Raw genomic sequence first — 25,704 nt, 5'->3', positions numbered from 1 at the left:
GCTACCAGAAGTAATGTTCAGTTTTATAACTTTAACTTTTAACAAGTCAAGTACCTAAGAAAAGATATCGATTAAAGACGTGAAAAGCTTAAGATAACTCACGACCGAGCAAAAAAGTAATATTTCAAAGACTCTGTGGTCGAAGGTTTGGTCTAAATCCTAACATGACGTTATGGTTCAATTTTACGATAGTCAGAGCAAAAGAAAGAAAGGGAATTGGAATATTAGAAAAACCTAAAGAATCGCATATCTCAGCAACGCTGGTGGTCACCAGAGCCGCAATGGACCGTATCCTCAACCTGCCACAATTGCTATATCTATTATCACACCAAAAGGTTGGCAGTCATTGAGAAACATGGAATTCATAGATCAGAAATCTTGTAATAAATGCTGCCATTATCAAAACTGTCGAAAAATTTAAAATAACTGACATTTCCAAACCAATCTCTGGAGTATCCAAAGAAATACTTGACTATGAATAAACAAGTAAACAAAATAATGAAAAAGCCGCACTGTGTGTCGTATTCTGTGAATTTTAAGTATATATGTTGTTTTTATATTATTTTTTTCTCTATGAACATGTAATATGTTGGCTATATAACTACTTCTTTCCATGAAAAGGTAACAATATTCAATGAACAACATTTCTGGATTTTATATCAATACTTGTTTTCATGTTTAAAAGAAAAAAAAAACTGTTAATTCATATTGCTGCGCAGGCAATAAAATTCCATAGATAACCTTTGTGAACATTTATATTTTCTTTTCGAAAACATATTCTGTTTTTAAAATGTAATTGTACACTCAAAAACGTATCACTATTTTTATAGTATTTACGTTATTATTATTATTATTCGATCATTTTCCGATAAACGTTTTTCATAAATTTGAAGCGTCCAAATTTTCTGAATACATAAGTGCCATTATTATATTATTCATTATTATTAGTTTTAAAATTTGAAAAATAATGCCTTTTACATGCGGTTTTAATTTTTCAAACTATGGAAAGATTTCTTCTGAGCTAACATTCGTTTCATTGGTTGTTAAAAGCATACGGGTTACAAGGATACTTATTTTTTTCTCTCTTTTTTTTAAGAGGGTTCCCAACAGGTCATATCGACCTTCCCGGTGCCGGTGTTTTTGAAAAAAAGCCCATTTGTAAGTATGTCGGGTTGAATACAGGGCCGCTGGATTCGAACCCGGCACCTTTACCTTACAGTGATGAGCGCCGTGTCAACGCCTAAACCGTTGCGGCCACTGACGCCCGTCAAGGATTCATATTTTATTTTATATTATTCCATTATTGCTCTTTTTGTAGACTTGAAATTTTATCTATGTTAATTATCCCAACTATAGAAGCAAAAATTACAAATATGTATTTGAATTTACAATTAAAAAAGCCATTTACTATAACGTAGTATATATAATATATAGTTTTAAACATCTCTATTTAAAACTGTTTTGATTACATCGAATTTCAAAGAAATGTCCTAAACAAAAGCTCACCTAATATTATTGTTCTTTTTGTAAATTTGAAATTTTATCTATGTTAATTGTCCCAACTAAAGAAGCAAAAATTATAAATATTTGAATTTACAACTAAAAAAGCTATATACCATATATAACTCTTTTCGTTACATCAAATTTCAAAGAAATGTCCTAAACAAAATCTCACCTAATATTATTGTTCTTTTTGTAAATTTGAAATTTTATCTATGTTAATTGTCCCAACTAAAAAAGCAAAATTTATAAACATTTGAATTTACAACTAAAAAAGCTATATACCATATACAACTCTTTTCGTTACATCAAATTTCAAAGAAATGTCCTAAACAAAAGCTCACCTAATATTATTGTTCTTTTTGTAAATTTGAAATTTTATCTATGTTAATTGTCCCAACTAAAAAAAGCAAAATTTATAAATATTTGAATTTACAACTAAAAAAGGTATATACCATAACGAAGTACATACGATATAGTTTTAAGTACCTCTATTCAAAACTGTTTTCGTTACACCAACTTTCAAAGAAATGTCCTAAACAAAAGCTCACATAAGGTGAAAAAATTCTGCCACACATGGAATCAACTTTATTCGTCGAAGTATCCAGCTGTTGACTAGCAGCTTAAAACAACAACAACAAAAAATCACCCGATTTTCCTCTCTTTTTTTTTTCAAGCGAAACGGGTGCGATAAAAATGACTATTTTTCTGTCGGATTTCCTTGTTTATGAGCTACTAAGCGGAGCGCGTACGACTTCAAACTGCGAAAGCCGGGGTTTAATTCTTCGTAACTACGTTCCGCGCCGGCAGCCCTGTCGAAGGAAATGTCCAGCTTTCTATTATGACACCCTGCTTCTGTTACAGTCCTATTTCAAAATTGGTAGCCCATAAAAACCTATATTTCAATTTGTTGCCAAGTAAAATGATTGCAAGTTGTTAAAATTATGTTTCTCACTCTCTTTCGTAGTTCCATTCACTTGGCATCATTATATTATTACTGTCTAGTAACAATTACTACACTCATTGTTTTTTATTCAATAAAACATATTTAGGCATCGAGCGAACGGCAGTACGCTGGCCAAGTTCCAAAAGCCGCCATGTGTATCTATACACGAACGAATTTACCCGGTTTTTCTCACCCTCATATCTCTGCTTCCTCTTAAGATGGCCTTTTGAATTATAAATTAAGCTTAGGTCTCTTAGGACATAGTAAAATTTGAGCACTTAATATTAGGCCTTTTTGAAAGGGGAGAATTTCAAAATTCGAATTTTTGTTACTGTTTTTATTGGTTAACACTTGGCCAGTCTCTAAATGAGCAATGAGGCGTCTGAAACTTTACTTTTCTTTGAGTTCTCTCAGGGTACAGACTAAAAAAGAACGGACTTGGCTTCAGTATAGATATCATATATTGATAGGCTATTTTTTTGGCGAGGCTCTGAACTTCACCCTTTTTGTCATGGTTAGGTTTGGGCCATAATGCAACACGTGTTAGTCACAATTTAACTAAAAGTATTAAGTTTTAATATTGTTATGTAAAATATTGTAAAAAAATGAATATTACTGCAGCACAAACGTGGACGCATCTAGAAGTACAATAATTATAGGTATAAACCTTTATCGATTTCTCTTTCTCTCTCTCCCTCTCCTCACTCTTCAGTAGTTATTTCTGTTCTTTAAAACTCTTATTGTTGTCTTGATCCCAGTACAAATATTTCTCATCGTTTAACTGTTTAATGTTATATGTTTTATGTCCTCCAAGGTTGCTTTCTTGCCGATACTGACACTTCATTCCTCTCTACCTCCACCTATTTTTTTAAATTCTTCAATCTACCAATACCTCTGAGTATATTTTAAACTTGTTCAATTGTATCTATTGTTAACGTCAAAACAATACATGTTTTTATTCTTCTTTTTAACAGACTGTACGTCTGTCGTCTCTCTCTTTCCCCTTCTCTTTTTTACCCTATCTTACTCTATCTTTTGTAAGTTTGATAAACTCTAATCCCATTCTTGTCTTCTTCTGTTTCTGTTTATTTGTATCACTCACTCAGTCTCTATCCTTTTATCTATTTCATGTAATTTACTTTTCTCACTTCCTGTAACAGAATCTATCTGCCTTTTAGAAATATAATTTTTTGTTGGTGTTATTTACTTCGGTCAACTTTACTTACTCTCACTCTTATCCATTGTTTTTACTTTTTTCGTTACTGTTATTGTTCTTGCTGTTTATAACTCTATATCGGCAAAATCTCTCTCACTCTCTCTCTCTCTCTCTCTCTCTCTCTCTCTTTCTTTCTTCTCACTTTTCAATATTGTTATATTTCTCTTCTTAACTCTCTATTGTTATGTTGATCCCAGTACAAATATTTCTCTTCACCTGACTGTTTAGTTTTATGTTTTATGTCCTCCAAGGTTGCTTTCTCGCCGATACTGTCACTTCATTCCTCTCTACCTCCACGTATTTTTTTAAATTCTTCAATCTACCAATACCTCTGAGTATATTTTAAACTCGTTCAGTTGTATCTATTGTTAACGTCAAAACAATACATGTTTTTATTCTTCTTTTTAACTGTCTGTACGTCTGTCGGTCTCTCTCTTCCCCCTTCTCTTTTTTACCCTCTCTTACTCTATCTTTTGTAATTTAGATAAACTCTTATTCCATTCTTGTCTTCTTCTGTTTCTGTTTATTTGGATCATTCACTCAGTCCCTATTTACTTAGCTATTTACTTTTCTCACTTCCTACAACAGAATCTATCTGCGTTTTAGCAATATAATTTTTTTATTAGTGCTATTTACTTCTGCCAACTTTGCTTTTTCTCTCTCTTATCCTTTGTTTTTACTTTCTTCGTTGTTATCATTCTTGCTGTTTATAACTCTACATTGGCACAATCTCTCTCTCTCTCTCTCTCTCTCTCTTTCTCTCTCTCTCTCTTTCTCTCTCTCTTTCTCTCTCTCTCTCTTTCTCTCTCTCTTTCTCTCTCTCTTTCTCTCTCTCTTTCTCTCTCTCTCTATCTATCCATCTATCTATCTATCTATCTACCTATCGATCTATCTCTCTCTCTCTGGCACATCCAATATTTCTTTCTCTATCTCTCACTCTCTCTCTACCTCTATCGTTGTATCTATCTTGCTAACTGTCTATCTGTTTTTATATTTTTTATGTTATTACTATTACACACTGTAACCTATTAATTATTATTGTTCATTTTAGTTGGATAGTTAAAAATATAGTTACAAACTGTCAAAACTAACAGTGTTACATAGATTTGACTGTTATTTAGAGTGTTTAAATAACCTTTACCTTTTTTTTATTTAGCGGTCAAATGTCAATTAGTGCTTATTGGCGTTTTAGGTTGTTTGGTGTGTTGAATAACTAATGTCACACGATTCGCTATCAGCGGTGGGTCGTTCTCGTTACTGATTTGTGGTCGGTTGTGAATTGTGTAGCAAAGGCCAACGAGTGTCATCAGACACACAATACTTAAAGGTCTAACATCAAACAGCAGTTCATAATGGAACTTCTTTGTTTAATGAAAAAAAACGTCAAGTTGTTGAATATAATAAAACAAGAAATGATATTCGGTTGGGACTCGAGTGAGCCTACATGTATAAAAGTCGATTTTCAACTCCGATCTTTTTTCTTTCTTCTTCTCTGTTTTTGAAAACAAAATTTGAAAGGATTCCTGTTCTGCCTGGTATGAATCGAATCGTTTTCTATGCACAATTTTAATAATTGCTAAAGGGTTGGTTGTATATTTCACTGGAAGTAGTATAGCATGTAATTTGGCTTGTTTCTGCTATTAGACCAGGTTTGCAACACGTCTTTCATGAAATATCGAGTTTAGGCCTGATCAAAAGAAATGCGTATTTGAGATGCAAAGTCAAACGCCGTTACGCCCCGCAATTATAACGCTCGCCCAATCTTACTTGAGTTGTCGAAACTGTTAGAAAACGGCAAAGTAGGCGGTCTCGCCCACTTCTTAAAAGATTCAGAACCTGCTGTGCTCTTTCTCTCAATAAAGTGAAAAACAGTTAAGCTACCTATTTATTTTATAGCGGTGAAGTGTTATGTATTATGCATAAACAGTTTTTCGACACAGTCAAGTTTGTTCTGCCTGCCAATTATTTGCGCAATAATATTTCTACCTGCAGGTAATACACTGAAGAAATTTGATACAAATGATAAATGCTGGAGTGAGTGAGTGGGTTGTTCAGTTTTTTAAAAAGATTGTAAACTCTTTCAACCTGATGATGAGTTATAAGCTTGAAATACGGATTATTGAAAACAAGTAACTCTTTTTAAAAAGATTGAAGAAATTTGATGTTTTACATTTGCGAAACCTCTCACAAAGTAGAAAGAGGCCTCCAGAGTTTTTTAAATAGAATAGAATCATGAACTTAGTTCCATTAATGCCGTATAAAAACTACTGCAAAAAATGTACCGTTCATATGAATCATAATTACCTCAAGCTAATAAAAACTATGTAAATGAACGAAGGAATAACAACAATGCTGAATATAAATGGAAAATAACGGTTTTTTACGTCACCCCTACGTAAAGACCACCAATCAAACTTTGCATGCATCATAAAAACCTCACCTCTGCATCATAAGGACTTCTAGATTACTTCTTCGAACGAAAAAATACAGAACAGAATTATATTCAACTTAGTATAGTATATTTGCGGGTTGTATTATTTATGGGCCGACAAACATGAAGTGGTCATCGCCTGCTCTCTGGGCTTTAAGCGAAAAATCCTTCGTTATTTTTTCCTTTCGCACACCTTTGTCACTGACACTCTCAATTTTTTATCCGTTTTCTTATCTTCCTGTACTGTAGAAGGTACCTCTCAGGTTGTCAAATTGTTATTAAGAAGAAGAAGAAAAATAACATTATTCTGGGATTGGTGTCCCCTAAGAATAATTTACATGAAATAAATAAAGGAAGTTCCTTCTATGAAGTTAAAAGTAAAAAAAAGCTAGAAATCTTGGCACAATGTATACCAATAAGAAGAAAAAATTACGAGAATTTTAAACAAAAATAACAAATATTAACGTGAGATCTCTGCTTGAGGGCGAGAAGATAATTATACAGGCGGGATTTAAAGGAGGAAAAGGAGGCAGCGTGATGAATAGAAAGGGAAAGGGAGTTCCAGAGTTTAGGGGCTCGGATCTTTCGAAGGTATGGGTTGTATGTTGCGGAAGGATAAGGTCGTTTGGGGATGAGCGGGTGTTACGAGTGTGATGTGAGGAGTTGAATTGGAGGGATTGGATGATGTAAGGAGGACGACGAGTGTGGATGGACTGGAAAAGAAAGCAACACGGAAGGAAGGGAATAGCCAGGAAAGTTGGGAATACAACCCCGACACCCGGGATCCCCGTGGGGTGCCGTACCCAAATTTTACGCAACAATTCATAATACGCTTCAATCGCGCGTTCTCCCCCTCCGAGAGACCACCGTATGCCAAACTGCTATAATCGAAGAAGGGAAGTATAAGGGAAGATAGAAGGAGTTTGCGGGTGGAGAAAGTAAGAGAAGCCAGGACCGACGAAACCCATATGGCCTCTGGCCATAAAAACCAAGAAAATATTAACAGACCAAATACAAGAAAAGTGACAAACCACCATATGTGTACAAAAGCGAGTTTCAGCTTACTAAAAATTATTCCAAATAAGTAGTCGATCGTGACAATTTTTACTAGTCCAAAACGCATAAATTTATTGACGGTTTTTTTACATAGAAAATATTAAATGAGAAAAAGTTTTAATAATCGATATTTAAAAAAATATTTGGTCATTATGTTTGAATAATTGTTCAACATATTTCATAACTTTTCAATTAATTAAGGCTTTAGTTGAGATAAAAAAGTCAGTGACACGAGCGGGATCGAAGTCACGATTGCTCGGCTGTATTTAGCCGAAGGTCGTGGGTTCGAATCCCGCTCGTGACACTGACTTTTTTTATCTCAACAAAAGCCTTATTTAGTTGAAAGGAATGTATTTGGTCACGCTAATAGATATTTAATAACCTTAAAAAAATAGAACTTCATGGTAGAAATATGCACATGTGGAGAAAGAAAACATACGATGTTGTAGCATTAAACTTATAACAGTTTTCTTCATGTCAGAGACTTATTAAAATATTATAAAATTAATGGGATAGTCGGTTTGGTTGGTTGTATATCTTGAATGGATTGTATTTACACAGCTTAAACAAAACATTATGTTTATAAAAAATAATGTAAATTAATTTGTATCAGAAAACACGGTGTTAAAAAATAAAATTATATTTTTGGATAAATGTTATACCAGTTTTTAAACATGTCAGTAGAAATCTTTATTTTTAAATTATGTACTGGTATGCAAAACATGTTATACAGAGAGTTACCGAAATTAGTGAAAATACATAGAATGGTTTGTTGGTAAATGTCGAATATTTTGACATAATGCCTAACCCAGTCTTGAATGATTTAAACATGTCTTGAAACTAATCGGATCAGAAATATTTAATCCTTGTCATTTATTTCCAATTTACCATGTTCATGAACGCTTCATCACTGTTGTTAAAATAAAGAATCGACTTTTTCCAATAAAACATGATGTGTGAAACCGAAAGAATCTGACAATTGGAGAACATAAGGCTGGGTTTAAAATTTTAAACTTTTTAAAATTTAACTTTGTATTTGACATACACAATTCCCCACCACCAATTCGGCTTTCGGAGTTGCCACTCAACTGTACAACAAGCACATCGCATAATCGACGTTATTTCCACATCCCTTGAGCTAAAACTGTATTGCCCGGGTGTGTTCTTGGATATACACCAAGCCTTTGACCGGGTATGGCACTCTGGGCTGCTGTGGAAGCTCAAGAACATCTTACCAGCAACCTATTACCTTATCCTAAAATCCTATCTTAACGATCGTTACTTCCAAGTATCCCAGAAAAAGTCATTGTCTCCTATCCATCCTATTCTTGCAGGTGTCCCACAGGGCAGCGTGCTCGCTCCTTTCCTTTATTCAATTTATACCTCCGACCTACCTACGCAACCTAACACTATCACCTTCACCTTTGCCGATGATACCGCAATCCTTTCTCCTGATAAAGATCCTATCACTGCTTCCCGTAATCTTCAAAATTACCTAAACACCCTAGAATGCTGGCTCCGTCGGTGGAGAATCAAGATCAACGAAACCAAATCAACGAACATAATATTTACTCTAAACAAGAAAACACTCCCACCAGTAAACCTCAACAACGTTCCTATCCCAATTGCGAACCATGTACGATACCTCGGACTCTACCTGGACAAACGACTGACGTGGAACCCCATACACGACTTAAGCGCACAGACTGTAATATACGATTTTTCATGCTTAAACGACTACTCGACAGACGATCAAAACTCTCACTAACAAACAAAAGAAAACTTTGCATTGCCCTCCTGACCCCCATTTGGACATACGGACTTGAACTTTAGGGTACTGCAAAGCGTTCCAACCTCAATCGAATCCAATCCCTTCAATTAAAAATCCTCAGAACAATAGAACAAGCCCCTTTCCATGTATCCAATCACACCATCCATACTGACCTAAATGTCCCTTTTGTTACCGAGCTAGCCCAATCCCGCTACAAAACGTTCCATTCCAAACTACTCCATCATCCGAACCCTTTCGTCAAAAACCTGTCATCCACCTCATTACCTAATAATCCCAACAGAAGACTGAAGCGTCGGTGGCCCCGCGACAACCTTAACAATTGACATCGGTCTCCTACGATGGAGTAGTAGTCTATGTAGTCTCGCTCATTGTGTTGATTAACTAACGGCTACCATCACTGGATGGTAATTGTTCAAGCTTTCACGCTACCGTTAATAATTTTATATGTAAATACTATCTGTTTTACTTGTTGCGTCGAAGAATGCAGTTGTAAAAAACAAATAAAAAGTTTTAAAAAAAGTATTTGACATAATTAAAACAGAATATTTGAAGAAACTAGACGTAATTATATCTTAAATTCTTTTGTCGCAACCGTTGGAAAATTAAAATAAGGAAAATTTAATATAATATTTAATAAATATTTTCTATTTCTGCTGTAATATTAAATTTGTAATGTTAATAGGTTTAAGTTAATTTAACAGGTGTTCTGAATTAAGCATGCTGAAATGAATAAATTAATTATATCATCATCTTTTGATTTAAACAAGATTAATCAGTATTTTTAACAGTCTGTTTTCTGTAGAATTTTCCATCATGTATTATTTTATTAATTTTGTTTATTATGTCATTTGTTAGGCCTATGTTTGAAGTTTTAGTTTTTTGAATAACTTAATTGACGAAATTCGGGACGGCTCACACTCCAGACCGTACTATCGCAATCCGACCTAAACGAGCAATAAATAAATGGCAAAGAAACCGTGGCAGGGTCAGTGGACTAGATCGTCCTAGAAGCTCTTACGCGGCAAGAAAACGATCGGTAGTTTCCCGGAGAACATATATCGCATAAGAAGGATCATCCTAACCTAACTTAGAATCTTAGGTTATACACGGTGGCCACACCGACACTTTTGGACCAATGCACGCGTTTATAATATGATACACATAATTGAAGGGTGTCATTCCTTGGCTCCATATAGGGCGTGAAAAAGTTATCACTCAATGTAAGAATTGTACTTGAGCATGGCTGCGAATCTTTGGGCCCTTATTCCGATTTCTAGAGGAAATGGGGGTAATTCTGTACATATAGATCTTTTGTTTATTGCAAGTAAGTATATATACTAAAGTATATATGTTTGTTGTATGTTTTAACAGTTTCGTGAGAATGTATTTGTATGCGTGAATGTGTGCAGTACAGTATTTAAATAATAAAGTGTGTAGAGATTAGTGACCGTTAATCGATACTTATTCAGATATCGTGAGATGCGGTCGGGTGTGATATAGGTTTCAGAAAGACATTTTCTTTATCGTGCCAACGTTTCGATCTTTATTGAGATCATCTTCAGGGCTCAAAGTGTTTGTCTTCTGTGTAATCGTGCCATTCTTGCGTGTCGTGTTGAGAGTTGAGACGTTGGCACGATAAAGAAAATGTCTTTCTGAAATCTACATCATACCAGACCGCATTTCACGATATCTGAATAATTAAATAATAAAGAATATATTTCAGAATCAGTGAAAAGATAGGTGATTCTCAGGGCTTGCCATGAAGTCGTAGGTCGGTTCTGCACATGTATGTACGCAAGTGCAGACGTGGGCAGAATTGAAGTTACATTCATATTTTAAAAATCCAATCAAATAGATAACTCAGTTTATAAATTTGTCGATTTTTACGTCCCATGGTTGTGCGGGATTTTTTATAAACTTTTTTTTATGAGCAAGTGTTTCTGTTTTAGTGATTTATATTGGACATATGTTTGAGTTCAAAAAAAATATCTTTAAAAGACTTATGATGATGCCACAACAGACGCCGAAACGCGCGAATGTTGTATATATAGTAGATTGTATTAAATATTAAGATATTCAAAATTTATATATTAAAACATCATTAATTAAATAATCGTATTGACAAATATTAAGTTTCAGTATGTTTTTTTTATCTGCCTATAAACTTTCATTTATCATAACATGAAGTGGATTTTTATAAGAAATTCAGGATAAGAATAGTTTATCACTATAATTGTATTTATATACTCTCATGAAATATTAGAGTTTAACAAATATGACAGTTTAATAATTATAAATTATTAAAAGTATTAGTTATTTATATTTTGGAAGGAAAATAATTGTGCAACCACTATGAACGACATCTTTCTTTTCTTTCATAACATGTTTTTCAATGCGATTGGAGCGTAAAAAACAGAACACTCTGTATAATTAAAGTGAGTAGTGGTGCAAGGTGCATGAAACGATGATTGTTATGCAAAGCTTCTTTGCTACACTAAAGAGTGGGTGTTGTAGTGACTCTTTTTAAAAATATTAATTTGCACACGTCGTCTCACTTATCCGGGATCAGTTATTCAAATTTAAGTAAAATTTGGTTGAGAAGAAAAATCAATGTTGAAAGCGGTATTCGCACCACGACCGAGTACGAACCCGGATGTCTTGGGTTCGAATCCACTCGGATTAAAATAATTATTAAAAATTGCTTGGGCTAAGAGGACTAACATGCATAAATTTTGATAAAGTTGACAATATTTTTTTTCTTTTGTTTAAGTGGATAAAATATCAGATTTTTACGTGGAATATTATCTTATTATTAAAAAAGAGAATAATGGATTTTTAATTTAATTAACGGCTGCCTAATTCATGCTAGGAAGGTTTTATGGATTAATTAACTTTTTTCCGGAATATAAAACAGTTTGATTAGGATCAATATGACCAGTTGGAAGATGATTATTCCCGATGGAATATTTTTAATCTCATTAGATATTACCGTGAGGCTGCCAAATCCTCCCACGGGACGACTTACAACCCTGTCACTCCTGATAAGCGGGCCTGAAGAATTCATCACATTTAATTAAACAATCAATTGTCTTCATCGTGTCATTTCATTACCGACCGGGCTCCAATTCAGCTCCTACCAATTCCCTTATAATTGCGCCCCGGGTAATGGCTCGGGTGTGATGTGCTATTGTCAGGCACAAAGCTATCACCCTCCGTCAGAGGAATTAGTAAAATTAGGGCAAGTACGTTGCAAATATCAGAATGCGCTTAGCACAAAGGAAGAACGTAATTCGACCAATTACGGACCATTTTAGACAACGTTCACCTACCATCACACCATTCCTTTTGTTTTAGAAATTTGCAAACAATCGCAAACTTCTAAAAGATAGCTTGTAATAATGTTATTTTGTTGCAGCAGGGTGAGGTCGGTCAAATCTTACGTCAGAACAGCCTTTATAACAGAATCAACATAATAAAACAACAAAAATCTAATATATGGACAACTTTTACAATAGATAGTTATTCAGATATCGTGAGATGCGGTCGGGTGTGATGTAGGTTTCAGAAAAACATTTTCTTTATCGTGCCAACGTTTCGATCTTTTATTGAGATCATCTTCAGGGCCTGGGATTTACAAACAATGTTTACGTTTAACAAATACATTTAGAATGTGGAAAAGTAAATTTATACAATGCAAAATATATTTTATATTCAAACAAAGTATTTCTACTCACTCAAAGTGTTTGTCGTCTGTGTAATTGTGCCATCCTTGCGTGTCGTGTTGAGACATGTAAACATTGTCTGTAAATCCCAGGCCCTGAAGATGATCTCAATAAAAGATCGAAACGTTGGCACGATAAAGAAAATGCTTTTCTGAAACCTACATCACACCCGACCGCATCTCACGATATCTGAATAACTATCGATTAACGGTCACTAATCTCTACACATTTTACAATAGACATCTACATTAAGAGTTAAAAAAGTGGCCTGCTTTTATGTTTTTAATCATCTCTTAAACAGTCCTCCAGTGATTATCTTACAATAATATTTTGTCCGTTTTAAAGGATTGGAAGTAAATGAAACACAGATAAAATCTCATATGTGTTTATTGTACAATTGGACTTTGTAAATAAATCTTTAAATAGTCAATCTCCTCTTTGGTTGTTTTTCTGTAAAGATTCTTTCTAACGTTCCGGTGGTTCGGTTTTTTAATTGTAGCATTTTTAAGTTCCCAATTTATATAAGTGAGATTTTAAGTGATACCAAGTCAGCTAGATTCATAACATTGTTGGAAGCTGGAAGAGTCAAGCGTATGTGTCCAGGATGCTTAACATTCCCAGAATAACTATCCGAAGGGTCGCTACCGAGATGCTGGAAGTTACTCAAGAAGTGATGGATCAAGTTGCCATCCTGTCACAGCTCAGAGACATTATCGTTTCAGTTTGAATGTACTCCGTAATCAACATTCTACCGCTGTTGAGTTCAAAGAAAGTCTTCAACAAGTTAGAAATATTTACTCCAATTTAAGAATTAAGGCGAAGACTTTCAGAAGATGGATTACGTACGAGAAGAACTTCCACTGGTCCAGAACTTTTGACAAGGCGCAGTACAGCTCGGTTAAATTACGCAAGAAATCACATCAATTGGTCTGATCAAAATTGGTCTAAAACCTTGTTTTCGGAAGAACTTGGTTTGAGGTCTTGGACAAGAAGAGAAGAGCGATATATCCACCGCAAATTATGCATTCTAGAGAAACTATAGAGGTGATGGTGTTATGGTTTGGACAGGGTTCTCTAACAGCTGCGTCATTCATTGAAATGTTTCCCGAAGGAGTTGTTCCTTATTTGCAACTAATTGGCAACGTTTTTACTTTTATGCGTGACGAAGGACTTCCTTACATAACAAGAATCGTTGGTGACTACTTGGAACAGGTTTAAATTCAATATTTGGAATCGCAAGCATAATAGTTCCGAATTAAACCCTATCGAACACCTTTGGGACGAGATGTCAAAGAAGGTAAAACGTCGCCCAGTGATGCCATAGGCTTGAAGGAATTAAGGATGGGGAGGTTAAAGGAGTAAGAAAATCTTCCATAGCAATGTGTGGTGTTTAGTGACCGTTAGCCAATGATAATTTGGTGATCGTGAGGTGCGGTCTGGTGTGAAGTAGGTTTTTAAAAAACAATTTCCTTATCATGCCAACGTTTCGATCTTTATTGACATCATCTTCAGGGCTCAAAGTATTTGTTTGAAGTTGATCTCAACAAAGATCGAAACGTTGACATGATAAAGAAAATGTTTTTCTAAAACCTACGTCACACCAGACCGCACCTCACGATCTCCAAATAATCTTCCATAGCATTACATTTTAAACCTCATAAAATCGATGTCACGTCGAATGCAAGCGGTGTTCAACGGAAGAGGTGGAAGCCCTTACTGACTTGATTATTTTCTTCAATGTTTCCGTAGCAATATGTTTTTTTGTTAAAACGTTTTTGCTGTGTTTCATTTCTCATTTAGCTATATCTTATATTTTCCTTTAAAAACATCCAGTACACAATAAAATAAAATTTATTAAGATAGCAATTATTTACTTTAAAATAACAAAAGGAACATATATTAATCACATAATGATGGTGCAAAGGATTTTTTTTTGTGTTCAAAAAGTGATATAAAATTTTAGATGTGGCTTGATATGCTACGCGTAAGGCAAAAAAATTAAAACATACCATTCATTTTCTTCTTTTTTAATAGTAAAATCTAAAATTATGAGATTTCTTGGTGCGATTTGGGGGGTATTGATCCTGTGATTTGTTCGTTACCAATCCTTCCGGTCTGCCTATTGCTGTGCTGGTCTATTACACGCGTTTTAGCTTCTAGCCATCTTTAGTGTGCGTCTGACCGAAACTACACCACGAAGACCGAGGAGTTCAAACCATAGGAATAAAATGAACAAAAGTAAGCCAATGAGACTTCATACAGACAGAACACATAACAAGTCGAAACGCCAAACGCACTTAAAATCCCAACATAGCCAGAATATGCAGACCAGGAAGATCCGTAACGACCAAATCACAAATAATTTTCAAACATCTATCCAAAATTTGGAAACTGTAGATTCCATAAAAATGAAATCAACATTAACCACAATGACAATTAATTAAGGTTTTTAGTTGAGATGCAAAAAAAGCTAATGGCACGAGAGGGATTCGAACCCACGACCTTCGGCTAGATACGCCGCTGCTCTACCACCTGAGAGGGGTTGAGATGGGGAGTTGATGTCCGAGTGGATCGAGGTCACGATAGCTCAGGTGGTAGAGCAGCGGCGTATCTAGCCGAAGGTCGTGGGTTCGAATCCCTCTCGTGCATTAACTTTTTTTCATCTCAACTAAATACCTTAATTAATTGCCATGTATTGATTGGTCAAGCGGACCACGAAAGTAGTGAATTAAGCACAATTTTTTGAAGCTTTAGGGCCTGCAATCAAACTGTACTGGTTATTGCCAGAGCGCTTTTTCTTAGCTTTGTACTTATTTTATTTTCTTTCTCCTGTTTTAACTTACTAATTCCTTTTTTTATTTCACCAACCAATTTATGATATTTTATGACGTAACTGTACCAACTTTCTCTTTTCTTTACACTATTGCTAGCCTCTTCTGTACCTCAGGACCTCGTCAATCGTGGATAAAATTACATAAATAACTAAAACAAACACACCGAAATACAGAGATAAGACAAACATTCTAGCCCAGAGAGCTTTTCGGGATCTCTTATTTAGTTCTGTGTAGATTTAGTTGTTTGCAGTCTCTCATTATATCCTCTACCGTAATAAGCTCTCCACACAACGGATACCTACGAGCTCTCACCACTATTGTATGACGTGGTATGACGTACAACGTGCCAATATGTGACCTTGGTATGCGCAACTTGGTAAGTATGACCGTTTTCCCTTCCAGACCAGCCTCCGAAGGCCAGGGACCGATTACTTTTCTACATTTAAACCAATCACATGATTATTATTTTTGTGATAGAAAAGTCCTGATGGATGATATTTATTCCTTGATTATTCAGAAGTCGTGCGGTGTCACCAGACCGCATCTCACGACTTCTGAATAATTATCGATTAACGGTCACTAATCACCACATCACCACATATATTCCTTGAAAACATCACAAAAAAATCGTTTTAATTGGCTTCATTTTTTTTTTAATACAAAATGACAATCATATTCATTTTATTGTTAATTCGGATTGGAGTCACCCTTTCCGTCGTGTTGCTTTCATGTTTATTCTAATGTGAGGATGTCCCAGTCTATCAGTACTGTTCCATATTCCAATTAATTATTCTTTTTATCTAAGATTTTTGGTTGAGATGAAAAGCCTAAGATAAAAATAATAACTACTTGGAATAATTAATCTCGTCAATTATGACTAATAAGCAAATATGGATTAATTTAATAACTAAAAAGAAGTAATTATTTCACTAACAGCTTCCCGTGGTCACTAAAAAAGTCGCTGAGAAACGAACCCTGATTGCACGACGTTTCAAAATATGACAAAAAGAAGAAAAAAACAAGAAAGGGCATGTGGTTACAGCAGCAGCAGAAGTTCGTAGGTTCGAATCCTTCTAGTGAACTAATTTTTCATCTCAACCAAAAACTTTAGGTAAAAAGAATAATTAATTGGAATAATTAATATGGCCAATGATGACCAATAAGCAAATATGGATTGTTTCTACAGTTAACATTTATATTCTTTATAACAAAAAACTAGAAAAAATACAAATAAAAGAATATTGTAATATATAAAAATCTAATATATTGTATCTAGCTGAAATTGCTTCAGGATAAAGTCTCCGGGGTGCTTTTCCTCCAAGCTGTCGTAAACTGTTTAATGAAACATAAAGCCATATTCAGACAAACAGTAATTCTAAATAAAAGCATGAGAATTTTTTAAAATAAAATTGACATTGCAAATAAATTCATGAATAAAGGGATTTATGTAGGAGCAAAATATATTAAATTATATAAGATATTATATAGTCGCAAAAATAATTTAATCAATTAAATTAATAAAGTAAAGTAATTTATTGATTAAATTATTTTCCGCAATTTTAAGATTTGACATGAATTGTGCACATCCCTGTACAGTCAGCTTCATATTTTGAAATTCTAAACATTTTAAAACTCCGTACAGTTAGCTATTCGCATTTTTTTCGGTAGTTATTTTAATTTTGAGTTGTCCCATTGTTTTTTGTAATGGTTGAACTCGTTTTACATTTGTATCCTTTTATAAATATAGATCCTTATATTTGAAAGGGAAATTTTATAAATTTACTTGGCATTATTAATTTAAGGATACACAAACCCAATATACATTTTTTGGAAATGTGAGGGTCGGGCTGAAGTCCTGTGGAAAAACAACAATTATTTTTTTTCTCTTACCAAAACAGTTTAGGAAATCTAGGATATTTACGAATGGAGGCCTGCATATTTCAGCATTTTTCCTAACAGCCTAAAACTTTGTGAACTTATGTCTTAATCATATGTATTTCTACATTTTGCTTCTTGACGTACTCTTCTTTTTCCCTAGTTATTCATAAATCCTTTATAGCTATTTGTCTCTTTCTTTCTGTCGGTCTGTCCGTCCGTCCGTCTGTCTGTCTGTTTGTCTGTCAGTCTGTCTGTCTGTCTATCTATCTATCTATCTATCTGTGTGTGTGAGTGTGCGTGCGCGCGCGTTAATCACTCTCTCTTTCAATCAATCTCTCTCCCTTTCTCTCTTATCACTCTCTTTTTCTCTGTCAATTAGTCTCTCTCTCTTTCTTTCTCTCTCTCTCACTCTTTCTCTCTCTTCCTCTGTGGGTATGTGTGTGCGTTAATCACTCTCTCTTTCAATCAACCTATCTCCATCTCTCTCTTTTAATCACCCTCTTTTTCTCTGACAATTACTCTCTCTCTCTCTCTCTCTCTCACTCTCTCTCTCTTTTCACTATCTTTCTCTCTCTCTCTCTTTCAGTTTGTCTCTGCCTGACTCATCCGTCCATATTCATTGGTTTGGAACATGTCTGTCATATTTTGAGATTTGTCCTTTTATTAAAGAAATATAGTCAATGTAAATACGATACAATTGTCCAAAGGTGGAAAGCATAAAAATACAACAGACAGATAACATCAGCGATAATATGCGGAAACGATGATTAAGGGAGACAACGAATAAAAAATTAATCATTATAGCTCACACGCGATATCAGTGATATAAGCCAGTCGTGGGACAAAAATTAGAACCATTACGGTTTAAAAATTCTGCGTCAAGTGTGACTATTTTGTCACAGATTCAAATTTTCAGATTGCTGAATCTAACATCTAAGCTGTAGAGGTGTTCAGTTTTAAGTAGAGACTCCACAGCCATTGAGATTGCAACCTGGAAGAAAGAAAGTGCACACACGTTGCATAATACACAAAAAAGATTTTTTGCCCCGATTCGCTGCCAAAAATAATACATAAACTCTTTTCAAAACAATAATTTTTCTAAATATTAATTTCCTTTTAAATTTTTGAGCGTTTTTGGGTGAAACATATATACGATATTTGGCTTGAAATTTCACTTTATCAGAATAAAAAGCCAGCGACCTTTCAGCGAATGTCTTCGACTGTTACGTTAATGCTTAATCTTACATTGTCTTATATTTTCTCTAAGCTTGTTCTACAGACTTTCATATTACAATCTATATTATTGAAATGCAAGACTCTGGTGGGCGTAGTTAGCTGAACGGCGGAATTATCAATTTGAACAATGGTACTGATCGTTTAAACAAAAGAACAAAAGAATAAGTATTAACATTTCAATAAGATATTATTGTTTATATTTACGCCCTCTGTAATCTAGTAGGTCAGATTTGGGAGAAAAAAAAATTTAAGAAAATTATACTTTGTGCGTTATTTTTGCCTGGTTAATTAAACTTAGTTCTGAATTGGTATCTGTTTCTTTTGTATAAAAATAAATCCAATACATTTACAACACTTTTCTTGAATGGCTGTTCTCGTGATGGGCTCTTATCGGGTAGCCGGACTCATCCGTTCCGTGTCAATCTCCACCGTGACATCTTTACGCATCTACAAATCATTTCTTGAAAGAAAACCCCAGCAATATCGCTAAGTGATTGCGGCCTTGCTTTACAATTGACATCCAAGTTTATCGGGCGGGGATCGCGTGCCAGTTATAAAAATAGTGTTTTCCCCACACTTATCTGATTAACGATGCAATTTTTTCCCCTTGCAGGCCATTTTCACCGACAGATAAACCGGGATGGGAAGCTAGATAAACGATAGATAAGAATAACGGCGATATCACTTTTTTAAATATAATTAATTGTTTAATAACGATCTAATCTCACTATAGACTGAGTGAACAAAAATGGCTGATATCTTGATAAATATCTAATTTTCATTATTAAAATTATTTAATTATAATAAATATTTTTACAAAGTGATTTACTATCTGTGTTTATACACAGAATTTATCTTCTTTATGTAATCAGCGATTAGCTATCAAAGCTATCAAAATATAATTTTATTTTAAAAAATGATTAGGGATTAGCCCAATTGTGTTGGCCAAAAGTGGCACATAAAATAATTACACCATTGGTTCTTTGTTTTAGTAAGGTAACTTGTTGTTCCAAAAAGTAATGAGTCGTTGTTTCAAAAATATATACAATAATGCTAAAACTAAAGGTGCTAAAACTGACAGTCAAACCTTGGGTCCCTGAAATTCTCAGAAAGAAAGAAAGAATTGTACTTACACGATTAAGGATAGGCCATACCCGCCTAACACATGGACATCTCCTCATCGGCAAGAGACCGAGAAAATGCCCCATGTGCGGCGCAATTGTAAAAGTAAGGCATATTTTAGAAGAATGCGAACAACTAGCGCCGCACAGAGCACGGTGTGGCCTTCCTAATGACATAACAAAAGTACTTAAGCACAACAGTGATTATAAACGGAAGGTCTTTGATTACCTAAAATTAATCAATGTACATAGCTATATATAACCCACCACACGTGGTATATCCCTCCGATTTGTATGAATGTATTTATTTGCGTGAATGCCGAAGTATGCATGGGTGTGGCTGTGTCGGAATAACAAGTACCCACAGGCCCACCAAATTAGTATAGATATGTTATATATTTGTAGTATGATGTGAGGGACGGGTCATTGGCATTTCGTTGGTACTATACTTCCAAAGTGTAGTGGCTTGTCCAGAATGAATGTATTTATTAGCGTGAGAGGTGATGCGTGAAAGGACGTGGCTGTCGAGGAATATCGAGTACTCCACAGGCCCGTCAAACAATTTAGATTAGGATAGGTTAGTGTGTGAGTAGAACTTGTAAATACAGTTTGAACGTATTTATTAGTGTGAAAGACAGGAGGCCACAAGATCACGATAATCTTCCGACCTCCAATTTAGTTGTAGTATAGGTTAGTGAATTAGTATGAATGTGAATTATGAAAATGTGTAAATATTATATCTATTTATTTTAATTTATCACGTGTGGGAGGGTAACAACAAACAAGATAATGAATCCCCTTTTAGATGAATTAGGTGAATCGGAAGGCAACTGGTGTTTAGTTGAGGCATAAGAAGACTCAGAAAAGAATATACACATAAGATAGACAAGAAGAAAATGCGAGAAGGTTTATATGTGAGGCGCCGGCGATGACCCAGGTAGTTAGCCGGGGGAAAAAAAAATAATAATAATGCTAATTATTTGCTGGGGTGGGGGAAGGTATGTTTATAAGGGTGATCGTGTATTGTATGCATATGATAGTCGAGCAACTTGAAAGTTTTAATCATTTTTTAATAGGGTGTAATCAAATTATGTTTTTCGATTTCAACTTTGAAACTGGTCGATAATGAAATCATTAAAATGCTACAAAGGCCGAGATGGGGTATGTTTATGAACCTTTAAATTAGTTAACCCGCGAGGGGCCAAGACGAAAAAAAAGGCACCCATGCAATGAACTTTCCTAAAGAAAAGTAAGAAAACGGCGGTTTTATGGCCTAGTTGAAGTGGGTTGATGAGGGTAGACCTCGGAATTACTTAATTACCGAGGGAGCAGGACGGAAAAGAAGAAGAACACTTTGATGAGACCCATCCTCCCCGGTTTTCCCATTTGGAAGTGTAGCTGCTTAAGTCTTCCAAGTTTAGTCGAGGGGTCACGTCGAACCGGCTTGAAAACAACCTTTTATTGCCTTTTATATTATTACGCCTTAATTTTTCTACTAAAAGTTAAATTTATTGTGTTTTGGTTACAGAAAAAACTGAAAAAGAGTTGGATGTGCTCCGAGAAGAGCTGAAATCTGTTTTTCAACCGAATGCCGATCCGGCCGAGCTGCCCAAAAATTTGAAAATACTAGCGGAAAACGAACTAAACGAGCTTCCTGACAAGTTGAGGTCAAACATAAAAGAATTACGACAACTTATTGAAGGTAAATAAATTGTAAATAATATAGCTTAATTTGATCAGTCGAACATACATTAATCTATAAAAAAAACAATTACCATTATTTATTATTATCATTTCACGGTATGAACATAGTTATGTATTCAAAAATATAACAAGGTGTAAAAACTTTATTCACCAAACATAATTAGTTCAACGGATTCCGAAAATTTTTACAACTTTCTGATTAAATAATTGAAGTAGGTGTTTCTGTGAGTGGATGACACCTGTTAAAGTAATTACTTAACTTCGTTCGTTTCATGTTATTTGATTACTTTTCATATCGGCTTCTCACAAGGAAGAAGCGCACTGATGAAGCGTGAAGCCGAAAAGGTATAAGTGAAACGTAATCTAGCGCGAATGGATAGACCCAGTTAAGCGATGTGTGAAACTAAAAAATGAAAATTATGAAAAATAAGTTTTTATTTTGGATTTGACCTCCGATGTACTGTAGTAGAAAACCACTTTTTTATTTATTTATTTATTTTCAATTTTCTTTAACTTTTAAATATTTTACGTAAAGAATTCGAGTTAAGTGACAAAAACGTAAAACGTACCGTTGTATGGTTAGGCTATTGTTTCGACGGAAATGAAAGCATACTGTTTCAACTAGGTAAAAGGAAGGAAATTTCAAGTCAGGCAAAAGCATAAAAACCACAATTTCTAAATATTTACACAATTCCTATAAATATTGGCCGCTTCTTGAGTATATAAAAAAAATAAGTTGGAATTTTACTACTTTTCAATGCTCTACCGTCGGTGTCAATATCAGAATTGATGTAATTTATTCCAGACCTTTCGGGCGGCCTTATTTTGTTTGAACGTATGACATAAAACGAAATTTTTCCTTCACTAAAATCCTCGCTTATTTTGAAATAACAGTTGAATTTTGGAAGTTTCAAAATTTAATATTTAAGGATTTGCAGAAGTAAAATGCTTCTTTGGAATGGTTTAATTTGTTTTTAAAAAAAAGTCCCATTTGGTCAAGAAAATGTTGATATATTCTTTAAAAAAAAGTATACATTATATTTATTTATGGCCTAAAATTTAAAACAGTTTTAGTTACATACATTAAACCTCAGTTAAAACCGATTAATTAATTGAAAAATTTTTTGTTTTTTTAATTGGCCTTATGATCTTTGCATATTAGCCATGACGAATCTCTTATATATGTTGTTCAAATTGGGGGTTATCGGGAAAAAAGGGCCAGAGGCGACGGTGGGAATCGAACCCACGACCGCGGCGTGAGAGTCTCTCATGCTAACCACTCGGCTACCGCGGTAAAAAAAAAAATAAAAAAATAAATTGATTTAAGAAAAATTGTAATTTCAGAGCGTAAAAAGCTCAATTTGTATTGCAATTTTATTTAGCAAAGCTTAACTTTAGTAACAGCACAATGATCAAAGTAATATTATTTTTTTATTATAAAACATTAACAGTAAAAGATTAATTTATTTAGTAACGGTTTAAATTGGTTTTGAAAAGTTTGAACTCTAGTCATGAATTGTGTATACAAATATCCTAAACAATCGATTTTTTTACCTGGTTTATATTACGGCTAGAAATGTCAAAATTTACAATATTAAAAGTTTAAATACAAAAATTGACTTAGAAAAAATGGACATTGGTTTTGGAAAAAGTACAGTTTTGTTTAGAAAAATTAATTAATTTTTGAATTGAATTACATTTGAAAAAGTTCAATTTAATTCGAAAAACTTTTAATTTAATTTCAAAGGTATATATTATATTAAAAATATTGCACTTAACTAGCATTAAAGTTAATTTAATTTGAAATAATTCAATTTAATTAGGAAAAAGCTTCATTCAATTTGAAAAAATTTCAATTTGATTATGAAAAATGAATATTTGATATTCAATTTGATAAAAAGTTCGATTTGATTTGAGGAAAGAGATTAAATTGCTTCCAAATAAGTTTAATAGGAAAATTGATTAAAGTTTTTAGTTGAGATAAAAAAGTCAATGGCACGAGCGGGATTCGAACCCACGATCTTCGGCTAGATACGCCGCTGCTCTACCACTTGACCTATCGTGACCTAGATCCACTCGGACATCAACTTCCTATCTCAACCCCACCTTTTGAGTTTTCCCTCCTTTTTGCCATTTTTCAAGTGCATTTCTCAACATAAACCACTAATATGTTATTTGGTCAAGCGGACCACGAAATTAGTGAATTTAATAGGAAAGTTTAATTTAATTAGGAAATACGACCTTAATGTCAAATAAGTTGAATTTGAATTAAAAAGGTTTTATTTTATTATGAATAAAAAACGAACTGAAACGTTGGTACAATAAAGAAAATGTTTTTCTGAAACCTGCATCACACCAGACCGCATCTCACGATATCTGAATAATTATAAATAAGTTGAATTAAATTAGAAAAAGGATTAATTGGAAAAGAATTTTATATGAGGAATTTGATTTGAAATAAATTTAATTTTATCGAAAAGTGCAATTAAATTTTTTTAAAAAGTTGAATTTAATTTAAAATAATATAAATTTAATTTTAAAAAGTTAATTTTATTAAGAAAAAGATGAATTTCATTTCAAGTAAGTTTACGTAAATTTCAACACAGATGTTATGATTTACAAATTTTTATTTATTTATTTCTAAAGTTTAATAAAGTTTGAAAAAATGGATTAAGCAAAATTGAATTTAGTGAGGAAACAATTTTTTTGATCAAAGGATAACAAAGTTTTGAAAATTTAATTTTTAATTAGAACAGATGGAATTACAGCAACAGAAAATAAATTCGAGACAGTATATTTTTAGACTGGCACAGGTAACTATCCGTATAAATAAAATAGTTATTTGGCACCTTTTATTTTTAAGAGATTAAGATAAACACAACAACGTAAAATACAATAAATGGTAAATAAAAAATAATATTTCATTAAATGATAAATGTACAAATATATATTGGTGCAGTGAATATAAAAACATTTCAGCCCTGTTATAGGGCAAATATGACAAAAATTGTTGACATTTAGGTAGAAAGAAACGTAATTGATAAGTAGCCAATTTTCGTGATACCCTTCTTTCTTTTTATTTTACATGTTTCTCACAAACGGTCAAATCATATTTCAAAATCTGAGTTTTATCTCGTATAACAGTTAAATTATGATAATATTTTGTTTGTATATGCGCTTTTAAATTGATAAGTGTACCAATAAAATCGGAGGCTATCACAAAGAAAGGAAAATGAATATGTTCCTAGTGCCCAACCGAAATAAAGATAACCTTATATATATATATATATATATATATTTTAACCTTAATTAATTGTAAGGTAAGAATGTAATATGTAATTGGCCAAGGAGAGCCACTCTACGCTTGAAAAATGGCAAAAAGAAGGGACAATTCAAAAGGTGTGGTTGAGATGGGGAGTTAGTCTATCTAGCCGAAGATCGTGGGTTCGAATCCCACTCGTGACACTGACTTTTTTATCTCAACTAAAAACCTTAATTAATTGAAAGATATTAATTGGTCAAGCGGACCACGAAAACTATTGAATTATTCCTTTATATAATGACGATCTGCCGACTAGATATCCGCTTTCAGTGAAAAATACAAATTTACCTTGTAGCAATGTTTTGCATCGATAGCCAAAAGCTTCTGGAGAATTGGTTAATGAATCTCGCGGAAATTTATTCGTAAAAACCTGACTATGAATGATGTATTAATGATTAAAGATTCTATTATATATAAGTTATTACTGTAAACATAATACATTTTTCAAAAATTGTATTGTCATAATTATTCAATAAGCATGGGAAATGTTTGTGGAAGTTTTATGTGGTAAAATCAGAAACTGCCAATGCAAGTAATGGATCGGCCATGTTATTTTTGTCTTTCTTGTCAAGAATCCCTTATAACTTACACATAATAGATCGAATTATTTTAGTTAGAAACTAATTATTTACGTGGCGATATTGTTGTGTTGCTTGTTAAATATTTGTTACACCATGAAGGTAAGGTTGTGTACAATAGCAGGACGTCTTAATTAAACTCCCTTTGAGTTTGAGCAATTTCAGCAGTGGCTCTTGCTAGCCTTTCATCCATTTCTGGCGCCCCCGATCCACTGACGACGATGCGAGAAATTAATTGAAATTATAAAGGATAATTCAATTAATACAATTTCTATTCAATTGTGTTTGCAATAAAAATGTATATTGTTAGATGAAGAGGAAACCACTGACTTATTGGAGAAATTAATCAAATTTTGGATGATTTTAAA

At 33.7% G+C, this 25,704-nt stretch overlaps 1 protein-coding gene across 1 annotated transcript in view; it reads left to right on the top strand.

Moving 5' to 3' along the window:
- The window catches only part of LOC106670675 (clavesin-2-like), a 127,427-nt gene that overhangs the window by 44,980 nt on the left and 56,743 nt on the right, over window positions 1-25,704 (top strand). The window contains exon 2 of the mRNA XM_024226034.1: window positions 21,261-21,434. Coding sequence (XP_024081802.1) covers window positions 21,261-21,434 — 174 coding nt within the window. The remainder of the gene's footprint in view (window positions 1-21,260; window positions 21,435-25,704) is intronic.

The sequence above is a fragment of the Cimex lectularius genome, unplaced genomic scaffold (genome assembly GCF_000648675.2).
Source record: "Cimex lectularius strain Harlan isolate CLEC.00 unplaced genomic scaffold, Clec_2.1 scaffold58, whole genome shotgun sequence".
Classification (NCBI taxonomy): domain Eukaryota; kingdom Metazoa; phylum Arthropoda; class Insecta; order Hemiptera; family Cimicidae; genus Cimex; species Cimex lectularius.
Note: the sequence above shows the minus strand (reverse complement) of the source record. Positions and strands in the feature narration are given on the sequence as shown.